The sequence below is a fragment of the Columba livia genome, chromosome 2 (assembly GCF_036013475.1).
Source record: "Columba livia isolate bColLiv1 breed racing homer chromosome 2, bColLiv1.pat.W.v2, whole genome shotgun sequence".
Taxonomy (NCBI): domain Eukaryota; kingdom Metazoa; phylum Chordata; class Aves; order Columbiformes; family Columbidae; genus Columba; species Columba livia.
In genome coordinates this window covers 79,850,654-79,863,754 of record NC_088603.1, presented here as the reverse complement: position 1 = coordinate 79,863,754, position 13,101 = coordinate 79,850,654, and the positions used below count along the sequence as shown (strand labels likewise).

Genomic DNA, 13,101 nt, shown 5'->3' with positions numbered 1-13,101 from the left:
CACTTGATGCCAGCTATACTTCAGTTCCAGGGAAGGTTATGAAGCAAAGCCTCTTGGAAGCTAAATCTGGGCACAAGAAGAAAAAGGAGGTAATGTGGAAGAACCAACATGAATTTACTAATGGAAAATCATGCTTAACTAACCTGATTGCCTCCCATGACAGCATGAATGGCACTGTAAACAGGTAGAGAACAGTGGATATTTAATGGGTTTAGCAAGGAATTTGACACGGTCTCCCATAGTATCTTCATAGACAAATCAGTGAGACATGGGCTGGATAAATGTCCAATAAGGTGGGTGGAAAATTGATTGGATAGCCAAGCTCAAAGGGTTGTGATGTGTAGTATGAAGTCTGACTGGTGACTGACTACTAATGATCTTCCTCAGGCTTCATACTGGAGGTCACAGCTGCTTTAGTAATGACTCAAATGATGGAGTCATTTGCAAATGATGGAGCAGTTGCAAATCATAAAACATGGAGGTTGAGTGGGTGAAATGCTCTCAATATTGAAAAGGTAAACCTTCTATCTGGGGGCATGTCAACAGCCTAGGGAAATGGATTGATGGAAACCTCACAAAGTTCATCACAGGCAAATGCAAAGTCCTGTGTCTGTGCTGGAATAATCCCTTGCAGCAGTACTGGCTGCATAAATAACAGTGTTTCAGCAGAGGATTTGGGTGTTCTGTTAGACAAGAAGCTGAATATGAATCAGCAGTATGTCCTTGCCAAAAAGAAAGCTAACTGGTTTGTTTCAGCAAAAGCATAGCCTGTTTATTGAGGGCATTGATCATCCTCTTCCGTTCAGAGCTTGTGAGAATACAATTGGAGTAATGCATCTAGTTTTGCCCCACTGCTATATAAGAAAGACATTAACATATTGCAGTGAGTTTACAGAAGGTTCACCAAGAGGATTGGGGAGGCTGGAGTGTATTATGTATGAAGACAGAAGGAGAGGAGAGGAGAGGAGAGGAGAGGAGAGGAGAGGAGAGGAGAGGAGAGGAGAGGAGAGGAGAGGAGAGGAGAGGAGAGGAGAGGAGAGGAGAGGAGAGGAGAGGAGAGGAGAGGAGAGGAGAGGAGAGGAGAGGAGAGGAGAGGAGAGGAGAGGAGAGGAGAGGAGAGGAGAGGAGAGGAGAGGAGAGGAGAGGAGAGGAGAGGAGAGGAGAGGAGAGGAGAGGAGAGGAGAGGAGAGGAGAGGAGAGGAGAAGAGAGGGAAATGGTTTTGTTTAGATTTAAGAAGATAAGGCTTAAAGATGCTCATAGCTACCTGAAGTGAGGGTATAGAGAAGGCAGAGCTAGAGGAGACAGTGACAGCATGAGAGGCAATAGACACAAGTTGTGATGAGGGAAATTCTGGTTAGATACTAGGAGAAAAAGAAGCAAAAGCAGACCTGGTTAAGCACTGAGAGACGTGTCCAGAGAGGTTGTAGAATGTCCGTCCTTGAAGATACAAAAATCTTAACTGGACACAGCCCTGAGCAACCTGCTCTAGTTGGACCAGCTTTGAGCAGGGGGTTGGAGCAGATAGGCTCTAGAGATTTCTTCCAACTTAACTGTTCTGTGCTTCTATCTGGCAGGAGTAATTTTCAGTCCCACGTTTCAGGTAATAGTTCAAGATCCAATATTTCATATCTAGGAATGAGTGGTCTCTTTGACTGGAGAGCCTGGAGTTCTTCTGGTGAGAATATTTGTGCCTATGCTATCCAAATTATGTCATATCTAGCATTTGCTGTTTCCCACAGCATTCTCCTTAAGAAACTGGCTGCTCATGGCTTGGATGGGTGTACCCTTCACTGGATAAAAATCTGGCTGGATGCTGGGCCCAAAGAGTTGTGATGAACAGAGTTACATCCAGTTGGTGGCTGGTGTTCTCCAGGGCCCAGTTTTTGGGCCAGTTCCATTTAGTGTCTTTATCAATGATCTGAATGAGGTGATTGAGTACACTCTCAGTAAGTTTGTAGACAACATCAAGTTGGGTAGGAGTGTTTATCTGCTTGAGGGCAGGAAGGCTCTAAAGAGGCATTTGGACTGGCTGGATTTTTGGGCTGAGGACAATTGTATGAGGTTTAACAAGGCCAAATGCTAGTTCCTGTACCTGTGTCACAACAACCTCATGCAGTGCTATAGGCTTAGGGAAGAGTGGCTGAAAAGCTGCCTGGTGGAAAAGGACTGGGGGATGTTGATCGACAGCCGTCTGAACATGAACCTGTAGTGTGGCCAGCTAGCCAAAAAGGCCAACAACATCCTGGTCTGGGTCAGAAATAGTGTGGCCAACAGGACTAGGGAAGTGATCATTCCCCTGTACTTGGTGCTGGGGAGGCTGCACCTTGACTCCTGTGTTCAGTTTTGGGCCCCTCGCTACAGAAAAGACATTGAGACACTGAAGAGAGTTTAGAGGAGGGTGACAAGGCTGGTGAAAGGTCTGAAGCACAAGTCTGATGAGGAACAGCTGAGGGAACTGAAGCTGTTTAGCCTGGAGAAAAGGAGGCTGAGAGGAGACCTTATCGCTTTCTACAACTACCTGAAAGAAGCTTGTAGAGAAGTGGATGTTGGTCTCCTAAGTAAAAAGTGATAGAACAAGAAGAAATGGCCTCCAGTTGCACCAGGGGAGGTTTAGATTGGATATTAGTAAAAGCTTCTTCGTGGAAATGGTTGTGAAACACTGGAACAGGCCGCCCAGGGAAGTGGTTGAGTCATCATGCCTGGAGGTATATAAAAGGCATGTAGATGTCTTAGGGACCTGGTTTAGTGGTGGACTTGTCAGTGTGGGGTAATGGTTGGACCTGATGACCCTAAAGGTCTTTTCCAACCTAAACAATTCTATGATTTTATGATTGATGAAATAAAATAATTCTTTCTGAAGCACATGCAATTGGTATGCTCCAATCAATCTAAATAATCTAAAAGGAATTTTTCATAAAATATTTTCTGTAGGTAAATTAACAAGCATTTGCATAAGGTGGGTCTATCAGGGTGCAGATTCTGACGGGCTTTGTTACTTGGAAGTAGCAGGAGGGCCAAGCTTACAGCAGTTTACAATTACCATGGATATACATGCAAGAGTTTTCATGCAGAAAGCATTAATTCTTGGCCCACAACCTCCTCAGCAGTTGTTTTTCCCTATGTGTACAGGGCATTCTGTGAAGGGTTTTAGCAGTTGTAAGCAGCATTAACTCTGTTTTAAGCAACTGACCTGAAATGTGTAAAACCACAGAAAGAAAATGGAGTGAAAAGAAACTATGAATGTTCTGACACCTCTGTTTGCATGCCCTTTAAATCCTCTACTAGTGCCCTGATCAGCTTGATTGCAAGAGCTGCAAGGTAGGAAGAAGCATGTCATAGAGCCACAAGTGCAGTTATACTGTTTTGTTCTGTCTTTTAGGGAAAACTTAACCTTCCATTAATGACAACATGATGTTAAACACAGAAGTTAGACAATTGACTTAACTTCATATTGCCTTCCAGCACGAAGATCTTGTATTGGCAAAGCTAACAAACTTGGTAAAGACGACTGAATGACCATTATGAGAGCCTGTGTGAGACAGTAAATCCTTCTTTGTTCCAATAGACATCCAATGGTGAAATATTGCTTGATGTTTCACAAAGAGACAAAGCAAGAAATAGTGTCAGATAGACTATATCCCTGTACAGAGAGGCCATTTCAGCTGAGCTCTTCTTGGAGCCCTGCCCTGTATGACATAGCATAAGCAAGTTGAAGATAGAAGAGCTGCAGTCTTCTTTGGATGATATGACTCCAAAATAAACAACTGTGGAAAGAATGGGAATGATATATCCAGCAAAAACATATGCTGATCTGTTTTTCCCTTTCTTCCTAAATGTACATTTTTAATTTGCAGATCTGTCAGGATTTGGTTTGTTTACAACCCTTGTTGTTCAGAGATTTTTTTTTGGGAAATTAGCAGAGAGAAAGGATTGATATTTTTCTTTTCTCCTTTACTTCCAGAGGGTGATTCTTCCATTTCCTTCGTCTGCCACCTCAGACTTTCATGATAACTACAAGCTTCACTGAACCCTGAAGTACTTGCAAGTGGATGCTGAGGTTTTTTTTCACCCCATTAAGGGTGAAAGCAAGCCACAGTCTGCATTAGTGCATACGGATCAAGAGTAGCTATTAACATCACAACACATTTTCAGTTTGTGTTTTGAAATGTTACACTGACTGGCCACAGCTCTCAATGTGCTGTTGCCCCACTGTGAACCTGTGTTCACCAGTGAGGGAAATGGCAGCAGAAAAAAAGGTAGTCACAGACGATACGGATTTCATTTAATAAAGAGATTTCTCAAAGATTTATGGTTTAATATTTTTGGTGAGCCAACTGTAAACAACAAATGGTGGAATAACAATGGTTCTTTGTCTTGAGTCTGAAAAAGGGATTTTTTTTTGCGGTTGCTAGCCTGCAAGTTCTATATTCATGTCATCGCAGCTTTATAGTGAGGATTTTACTGTGCTGTACAAACAAATAAGAAAATGGTAATCACAGTTCCAAAGACCAGTGGTCCAACTAACACAAAATAAAGCATGAACTTCACCTGCAGTCTGCCTTTAGGGAAGATCAACATGCTCAGCTGTCTTTCTACAGCCAGAAGTCTAAGGGCACACAATTTAAGAAGACATGTAGATGATTGGTGACAAGGCTAGGATAGGACAATCTGTAAAAAGATATGACCCAAAATGTAAGCCCTGGTCTGAGTGGGTCATTAACATATGGAAAACAAAATTGTTTAGTTTGGGCCACAAAAAAAACAGAACAACAAGAATTAACAGAAATATTGACTTGAGCATACCAGTATTTGTCTGCTTCTCTAGGTAGAATGGGAAAAAGGGGAGGAGGTTACGTGCCATTACACTGTAAGTACCAACATGTGCCATGATGTAGGAAATGTGCTGTGTTTGAAACAGATGGTTGTAAGGCTTTTGTATTGTGTAACATATTTAGGCACAAGGATGATGCCAAGTAGATTCACAATTATGATGATCATAAGCACTAACTATGCTATATTTCCTGCCTTTTCATTTTTTGAATAACATTCTTGCCCATCCCACCCATTTCTCATTATCTCCTTTCTCAGCCCCCGTATGACAGTTTTAAATCTGCAAGCTGTTTCTAGATTGTCGTCCTGGGCCTCTAACCTCTCAACTGTCCCTCATTTCAGAGCTATCTCTATTCCATGGAGGCCAACTGTACAGACTTCTATCAGCACCAGTAAATCTTTCAAAGAGGAATATGAGACAAGTGTGTGTATGTGTGTGCAATTCAATATAGGAATGAAGGGCAGTTGGGAAAGTCAAGTGGTAGAACATAAAATATGAATGATGGATGAGGAACAAAGGAAGTACAGATGCTCCACAGCATTTATTCTACTTTTTAAGAGAATGACAAGTATTCAGCCTATTGAAGTGGGAGGCAGGTGACTTAAGCATTTAAACAGGAAGGGGGAAAGGGGCTAGGAAGTCTGATTTTTACTTATTTTGAAATCCAGGTTTAGAAATTTTTGACTTTTAGGTGTGCTTAAGGTCATTTAACATGCCTGTACATCAGTTTTCTCACCTGTAAAAGGCTTGTCTTGATGCTTCTTTTACCACAGAGTTAAACATATCATTGCAAGTAACTAACATTGGTATGCATAACGGACCTTAAGACTTTCTTGTCAGAAGCAAGGCCCATGAAAACCCTGTGCTCTGCTAAGAGAGAAGTTCCTCTGCATAGAGTGGTGCAGACAGCTGTCAGTGCTCCCCAAGGAACACAGCAGCCTCATACCAATGGTATGCTAGAGGCAGCCTAAATCTGCAAGGGTGCAAAACTTTAGTCCTCCTTCTTCTGCATGGTAAAGGGTGTGGAGGTCCTCTGAGAGGTAGAGCATCAAGTCAAACTTCATGTGCACATTTAGCTGTGTAAAAAATACTGTTGAGGACTTGCCAGGGGCAGGGGTCCAGCCCAGAGCCTTGTGTACACTGTGGGGAGTGCTGCAACCCACAAAGTCCCTCAGATTGACTGATGCAACCTAGGGATGACTGATAGCTGTCTTCAGTTTTGCTGTGAGCCACTTCAAACCCAGGAACTGTTCAGGACTGAGAGGTCATTCAGAGGCTTAAAGCCTGGCTCTCTGGCTGCCAGTTCTCCTTGAAACAGGGTGCAGAATGTAGACCTGGAGAAAATATATTCTGAATGCCAGAAGACATTGAAAACTGTTTCGAGTAGACTCCCTGAATAAACAGAAGTCACAAGTGGAAATCTTAATTTTAGGCCTCATAAAGATTACAAATAGTCATTGCGTTTGGAACAGGAAGCTGAAGGCATCTGATGTGTGTCACTGTGCAAGTTACAAGGTAAAGAAAACAAATACTGAGCAAGTGTTTGCCAATAGAAATGAAGATGGGAAGAATGATTTCAGTTTGACCTTTCAAATCTTGCATTTTGGGGGGTCAAAAGTTTTGATGATAAGTACAGAATGCTAGTGTACAAAAGATCTGAGAGGACGTGAAAGTTTCTGTTGCTAGTTGTCACATCATCCAGTTAAGATATTATACCTTTTAACCATTGGAGTCATGTGACCTGTTACTGCCTCAAATGCTGAAAATACATGGACTGTATTACATTACAATAATTTTCCTTGTTTAAATAGCCCTTTGTGCCTACTCACAGCCAGATATTTTTGTCTCAGTATGTGACCTAGTCCCAGTACTTGCAATCATCAGGAGCGATACTATCTTTTGTTTTATTTGCTTCTGGTGAAATACACGGCAAGGGAGAGTTCTGCTTGCCTTTAGAATACTTGTAGCCAGAAGTAAAATCAGGCAAAAGAAAGAAAAACAGTACTGAGACTACATTATATCATTCAGTTCACCCCCTCCTCCTCCAAAGCAGGACCAATGGTAGCTTAAACTGTTCCTGACAGAGGGGAACTTATCTTTCGCAGTGGTTCTTTCAACACCAAAGGATTCTGTTTTTTCCCAGAATAATGCAGTATCCTTTCTGCTTTGCCTAGCCACATAGCAGCAGGACTTTGACTTTATCTTCCTTGAAAAATTGAGTTGTCAGCAGGGGATGATTGTTTATGATAGGTTGTACAGGTAGTAACATCAGATAGTTTCTAGGCAAGCCTACTGCTTGAACTATATGAACATCAATAAGACACAGCAAAAATGAAAATTATGTCTAGAAGTTTACTTTTAGTGCCAGACAGGCAGAGTGTGACAAAACTATCCCACAGTTGTGCCTGTTGTTATCAGGAAAGCCAGCTGAACCTCTCCACTCCAGGTTGCCAGAAGCTGTTTCTGGTTTAATGAGTAAGATTTAAGACTAGTTCAGATCTTCCTTTAGTCTTAAAAGAAAGAGACATCCTGTCCCTTTATGTAACAACGATTTGTAGGTTTTGCTCTGACAAGACCACTCAGTGATGGATGCAAGTACATGAATTTTATGTAGCCAGTGGGACAGCCATACAAAGACATCAAGTGCATACAAATGGTAACTATACCTTTGAGTATAATCTCGGAGCAGGGCAGATTTTTTGTGCGGGAATATCTGAAGACTTCTAGGGAACATAGCATATATTTCTATATACATCTGCAATACTGCTTGATTGTTTAGTGTGATTTAGAGATGCATTCACCCCAGTCCTTTAAAATTGTGCAAAGCAGCCACAGGTACAACTAGATCTCTTTTAAAACCCAAATCAAATGTTGCAGACTTTGGCTGGCTAGTAGTGCTGGGCATTTATCTACTTTGATGCTCATGTAATCCTTTTATTTTATTTTGGGATTGAGTCCCTGCCAAGTGCCATAATTTCTGAACCAGGAGAAAAGATATCTTCAGGTTAAAATGTCACTGTGCCTGTCAATCACACTTCAATGAATAGCTGTAGTTCACAAGTTATTCAGCAGTGTGATGAATAATTCCAGTCTAAAACTTTTCTGCAAGTTCCTTATATTATTATGTCTGAGGCTAACCAAGACTGGAGATATGAATTTCTAATTTTTTTTAAAAGGCTTTATTTCATTAATATATAGGAATGAAATTCGGGAACACAAGAACTGGGTAATAAAATGGTGGATCTAGTGTCAGAGCCACAGCACACAATCAACTTACATTGATAACACAGGGAGCTTCTTGTTGGCAGCCACATATCCTTGATCAGTGTGACACAGCAGCATATTTGGGCTGAAAGTAAAGTGTGTAGCATACAAAACTGGGGAACACTTTTTAAAAGCTGATAGTACTCACAGGTGCCAAAAAAGGGCTACTTAGTTTTGTGTGTGCTTCGGCATGGAAAGCATTTGTGTTCATTCGTTATAGCATATGCAGGTTATGAAACACAGTAGTGCTTGGTCTAATACAGATGATGCTTCAGCATTGTCTTCAATACTGCCTTGAACTCTGTCTTCAGAGACATTATTTTTCTCTTTTATTACCTGAAGTCTCAGTGCATTCCCCTTCACTTTTTCCCCCTTCTCTCTGAAACTAACAGGATAAAAATGTGGGGTTTTTTTTTGTAGTATAGAAAGTTACAGGACTTTACAACTGTAATTTAGGCTGTTTCTAGAAATTATGCTGTTTGTTAAAATCTTTCACAACAAACTTCTTGTATCTCAGATTTTGATATATATATGTTTGAATTAAATAGATATTAGCAAATGAAAATATGAAGTAAAACCAGTCTGAGTAAAATATTTTTTCTTTTAGTATCAATTTTTCATATAGTATCAATTTTTAATAATTATTATGTTAATGGCCACTAGCTTTAACCACTAACCACAAAAAACGCAGAAGACCCAGGTCTGACTGCTTATACAGTAGAGCATAAGCACAATTCTTCTTTACATATGTACATCCCTATTATTTTAAAAGATTTTCCTGTTCACATTTCTTTATGGTATAAGAGAATAAAAAGACGATAACCAAATATTCTTAATATTTTCAGTTTATGTTTAAGGTTAACATTTAGTCCTCTCAGAAAAAATCTGCTTCATAAACATGTTCGTTATCCCAATTTGCCCACACCAATCAAGTTTAATTGCTCAGTTAAATTGCCTGGTTACCTTCATTTGGAGACATTTGGCTGTTTCTATCATCTATACTCACACCAACACGCAACTTTCTCTAATAATAAATGGCTGCTCTTCCATGCCTCTTGGCTAATTGTTCAATTACAAGGGTGTGAGCAGTTCTGGCATTTGAAAGACATGTGAAAGGCCACTTGTGAACAGCCCAGGGACACAGAATCAATGACATTTATACATTATGTGTCATTTCTACAATTTCTGATCGTAAGTGTATTAAAGTACCAATAGGCAGAACAACAACTTTTAAAAATAACAACTACATTTTTTTCTCTCTCAATGACTCCAGTTCAAACTTTCTTCATTTTCTGGTCCAATTAAATCATTTTTAAGCTATCAGCAAACTTTTCCTGCAGGAATATTTACTCCACTGTCAGTCCCTCTGTAGCCAATAGTTTCTACTAAAATTCTGCAGTGGAGAGAATGGAGGGCTTGGGGCTGAGCAGGTTTAATGTCAAAATTCACAGTGAAAATGACAGGTTGTAGGACTTGCCTCAGCAGCACATTATTTATCTTTGGAGAGAGAGATTCCCTGTTACCCCATCCCCCCTGAGCAGACTGTGAAAGAGGAGTGTATGTGGAAGAAGGGTGTCCTTTGTTTTCTTGGTGTTGGTTGGTTTTGTTTGTTTGTTTGTTTGTTTTGAGGTTTGGGTTTGTTTTGTTGTTGTTGTTGTTGTTTTCCTTGACTCTATATTTCTTACCTTTTTTTTTTTCCCCCCTCTTCTTCCTTCACCATCTCATCTTCTGTTTTTATTTGTGCTCTCTTTAGGTAACCCTTTTCTCCTGACTCCTATCCTCTATCCTCATTTGATGTCCCTTTCCTCTATCTTGATTTCTCTTTGTAAAGCTTCTTCTCCATCCATGTCTGTCTTTTTAGTTCTTCTCTCTTATTCTGTCTTTTTTTCTTACCCTCTTGTCTTCCCTCTCTGCTTCTCCTCTCCGAGGATTCTCTGCCTTTGGCTTTTTGCTGTAGAATGGTCTTAATGTTACCCTTTATGAATGCTGATTATCCTGGTTGGAGCTCTATGAGTATTACACCAGCTGACTAGCTCTTCATTTGAATTGTGCCTTGCAGCCAGTTAACAGGAAAGGAGTGTCACATCTAACTTTGACTGACAGATGATTGGCAGGCAAGAAAAGCAGCCACCATCTCTCATGGGAATGCTCAGAAGCTTGCAGAGGGAGATAAAATGTCAAACCACTGTGATCTGCAGCCTTTGCTAAGCTTGAGAGATCAAACTAGATCAGAGACAATCCCACTTTAGTTTGGAAAACTAAGCTGTATTTTTTCTATTTTGAATGTGTCATCATCAATAGCATAATTTCTGAATTCTGCAAGAGAGACTCCTATAGACTATGGCACCCTGGGCAGTGTAGAGTCTCTAGACTTACCACAAGTGCATTAGCTCTACAATTCACATGAAGGTATGCTGCTTGGGGAGGTGGATATTCTCAGAGTGAAGCAATGATTATTTTTTTTTTAATTGTAATTTTTATTATTTTTTAGAGACCCTTTTTTAACTGTCAGCATGCTTTGAACTTAGAAATTTCAAGCTGTCGGTTGCTTCTAGTGTACAAGCAAAGTGTTCTTCAACTCTTTGTAATAGCATGGCTTGTGATACTATGGTCATGTCACAGAGACCTCAGTGGCACCACAAAAGCTCATCAGAAAATGGCTGCAACATTGTTGTGTGCAGTGGAAAAAAAAAAGGAAATGGTTGCCTTTTGCTACATAGAGAATCCTCAACAAAATGTGTGTACTGTGAACCCTGAGTATCTTGGAACAAAACTTCTTCTAGTTTATATAGTTTGACTCTAGGAAAATTGATGAGCATGAGCGGGAAAAAAAAAGATCACATTTTAAGCTAAAAATCTGGCCCAGACCATCCTATAATGAAGCCGCATTATTTCCAAACAAAAATGAAAAGGAAAACATTCACCATAATTGTGCATGATTGGTCATGGGACTTGCTGGTTAGATGAGGAACTTCCTGCTATTGGTTACAATTTGAAGCTGAAGTGTACTAACCTTTCTGCTGAACTACTCCTCAGCAGAATCTGGGTAGACAGAAAGGTGAACTAAAAGCTGTAGCCAGCATTGTTTTTACCTACTTGTTATTGCTGGCTTTCTAGTGCTTCTAAAATCAAAACATAGATGTGTATGAAAGAGTCTTACCTTGCCAACATATTGGTAGTCAGTTCCTGTGTATTCCTCCAATAAAAAGAACTGATTCCACATCCAGCTCCTTTTGGAACGATGAAGGTCTTGCCTGCTGTTTCCAGACAATACCAAAACCTTTTCCTTTTCTGGAAAGCCGCTAGTCCTTTTGGATAGTGGGGTTAAGAAACTTTGGTGGGGCTGACCAGCCCAAAACAGCAGCCAGAAGCAGTGGTAAGTTCTCATCACGGCAACACAAGAAGGTCTAAATAATGACTTTTTGTTGTTTTTTTGTTTTTTTTTTTCTTGTCCTCAAACTAACCTACTTTACTGTACTGAATCCAATCTCATGCCGTCTTCCTTTAAATAGTCTTCACAGTCTGAAAGGTTCTCTGAAAAGAAAAATACCAACTTTTTAAGCATTTTCAAAGATACTTAACATTCATCACTACAGCAAATAAGTCCAAAAAGTAGAAGAGTAATAGTGATGGAAAGCTGGGCTGTTTCTGGTTCAAAATGTTGCAACTGGTCCTTCAAATAACTTCTGTGAATCTATACTGAGTAGGAGGAAGGAGTCGTGATGTTTGGGTTTGTGTGAGTTGCCTGTGTTGTTATTTATTTATTTATTTATTCACTTATTCATTCATTCATTTATTTATTTCCTCCCCACTCCTTTAACTCCAGTTAGTTCCATTAATTGGCTAAGACAAACCAGGCTTTTCTCTTTTTACTGCCTGGAATTTGAGGTGTAACTGATCAGTTTCTGACGGGGGACCTTGATGAGGTTACCTTGTTATACCAAAGAAGGCCTAGCAAGAGTGCACTCTGTCTTCCCAGGAGGCATTCTGTTGCTATAGTTATGGACTGAAGAGCCTGAACTTAGATAATTCCATGATTTTCCCTCACATTTAAGGAGTTTTGCCTTTGATTTCATTTAGGAAGGTCAGGTAAACAAGTTAGTGAAATAAACATGCATATTTGTCAATATGTCCCACATACTAGACCCGGTAGATACTGTGTAGGTAGTTAAGTGGACAATTTGATTACCTCAGTTATCTACTGCCAGAGTTCTATACTGAGTTTTGGTTCTTTAAATACATAGTTCTATACATAAATACTTTCATTAATAACTTCTAAAACAAACCCCAAACAGTTAGTGCATCTCTGTGAGCTTGTACTAGCTACTCCTTACTATTATTAATACTAAATATCTGTGCACCTACAAAATAATTATGAAAATGATCCCTATGTCTGAAGACTGAATGATTTTCGTAATGAAAAAAAGCTATACATACAGTACCATAGCGTAGTGTGGATAATTCTTCAGTTTTTAAAAAAGGTGAAAGCTTCTATTCAGGAAGAAGAAATTAAACTGTGTGTCTCAGATAACCTGCCAGGCAAAATGCCTAATGAACTGCTTTGGAACATTTTATAATCTGAAGAAATCAGAATTAGTTGACAGAAACATTCCACAATATATATATTTTCATAAACAACTTGATAAATCTTTAGTCCAAACAGATCCATACACTTAGAGAAGAATAATTTGATTAATTTTAATTTGGTTTTGCACAGATGCTCTTTGGAAAAGTTATTTTTTTCAATATCCTGATCAAAAAACCATACGTCATTCTGAACCATTTCAAAATTCAATACAGCAGCTCTCAGTATTTGTAAATAAAGATCATGGAATGACAGACAGACTATACCAAATTGAAAAGAGAATTTTTTATTTATTTCATTTTGTAAACATTTCACACAACAGTACTTGGATCATATTCTATATAAAAGGCCATTTTTTTTTCCTATATTATTTGTGTTTGTTTTTTTCAAGGTGTAAATCAGGCAGAATGTAGCCTTTGA

The 13,101-nt window shown here is 39.6% G+C and overlaps 1 protein-coding gene across 5 annotated transcripts in view; it reads right to left on the bottom strand.

Annotated features, from left to right (window-relative positions):
- Positions 1-13,101, bottom strand: part of LOC102096149 (cadherin-6) — a 110,009-nt gene that overhangs the window by 45,305 nt on the left and 51,603 nt on the right. For 3 of the 5 annotated variants that reach the window (XM_065052603.1, XM_065052604.1, XM_065052602.1), the window contains one exon: positions 11,257-11,630. The exons of the other annotated variants lie outside the window; for them this stretch is intronic. In XM_065052603.1, the coding sequence (XP_064908675.1) occupies positions 11,257-11,484 (228 nt within the window). In that variant the 5' untranslated portion in view covers positions 11,485-11,630. The remainder of the gene's footprint in view (positions 1-11,256; positions 11,631-13,101) is intronic. 5 annotated transcript variants of the gene reach the window in all.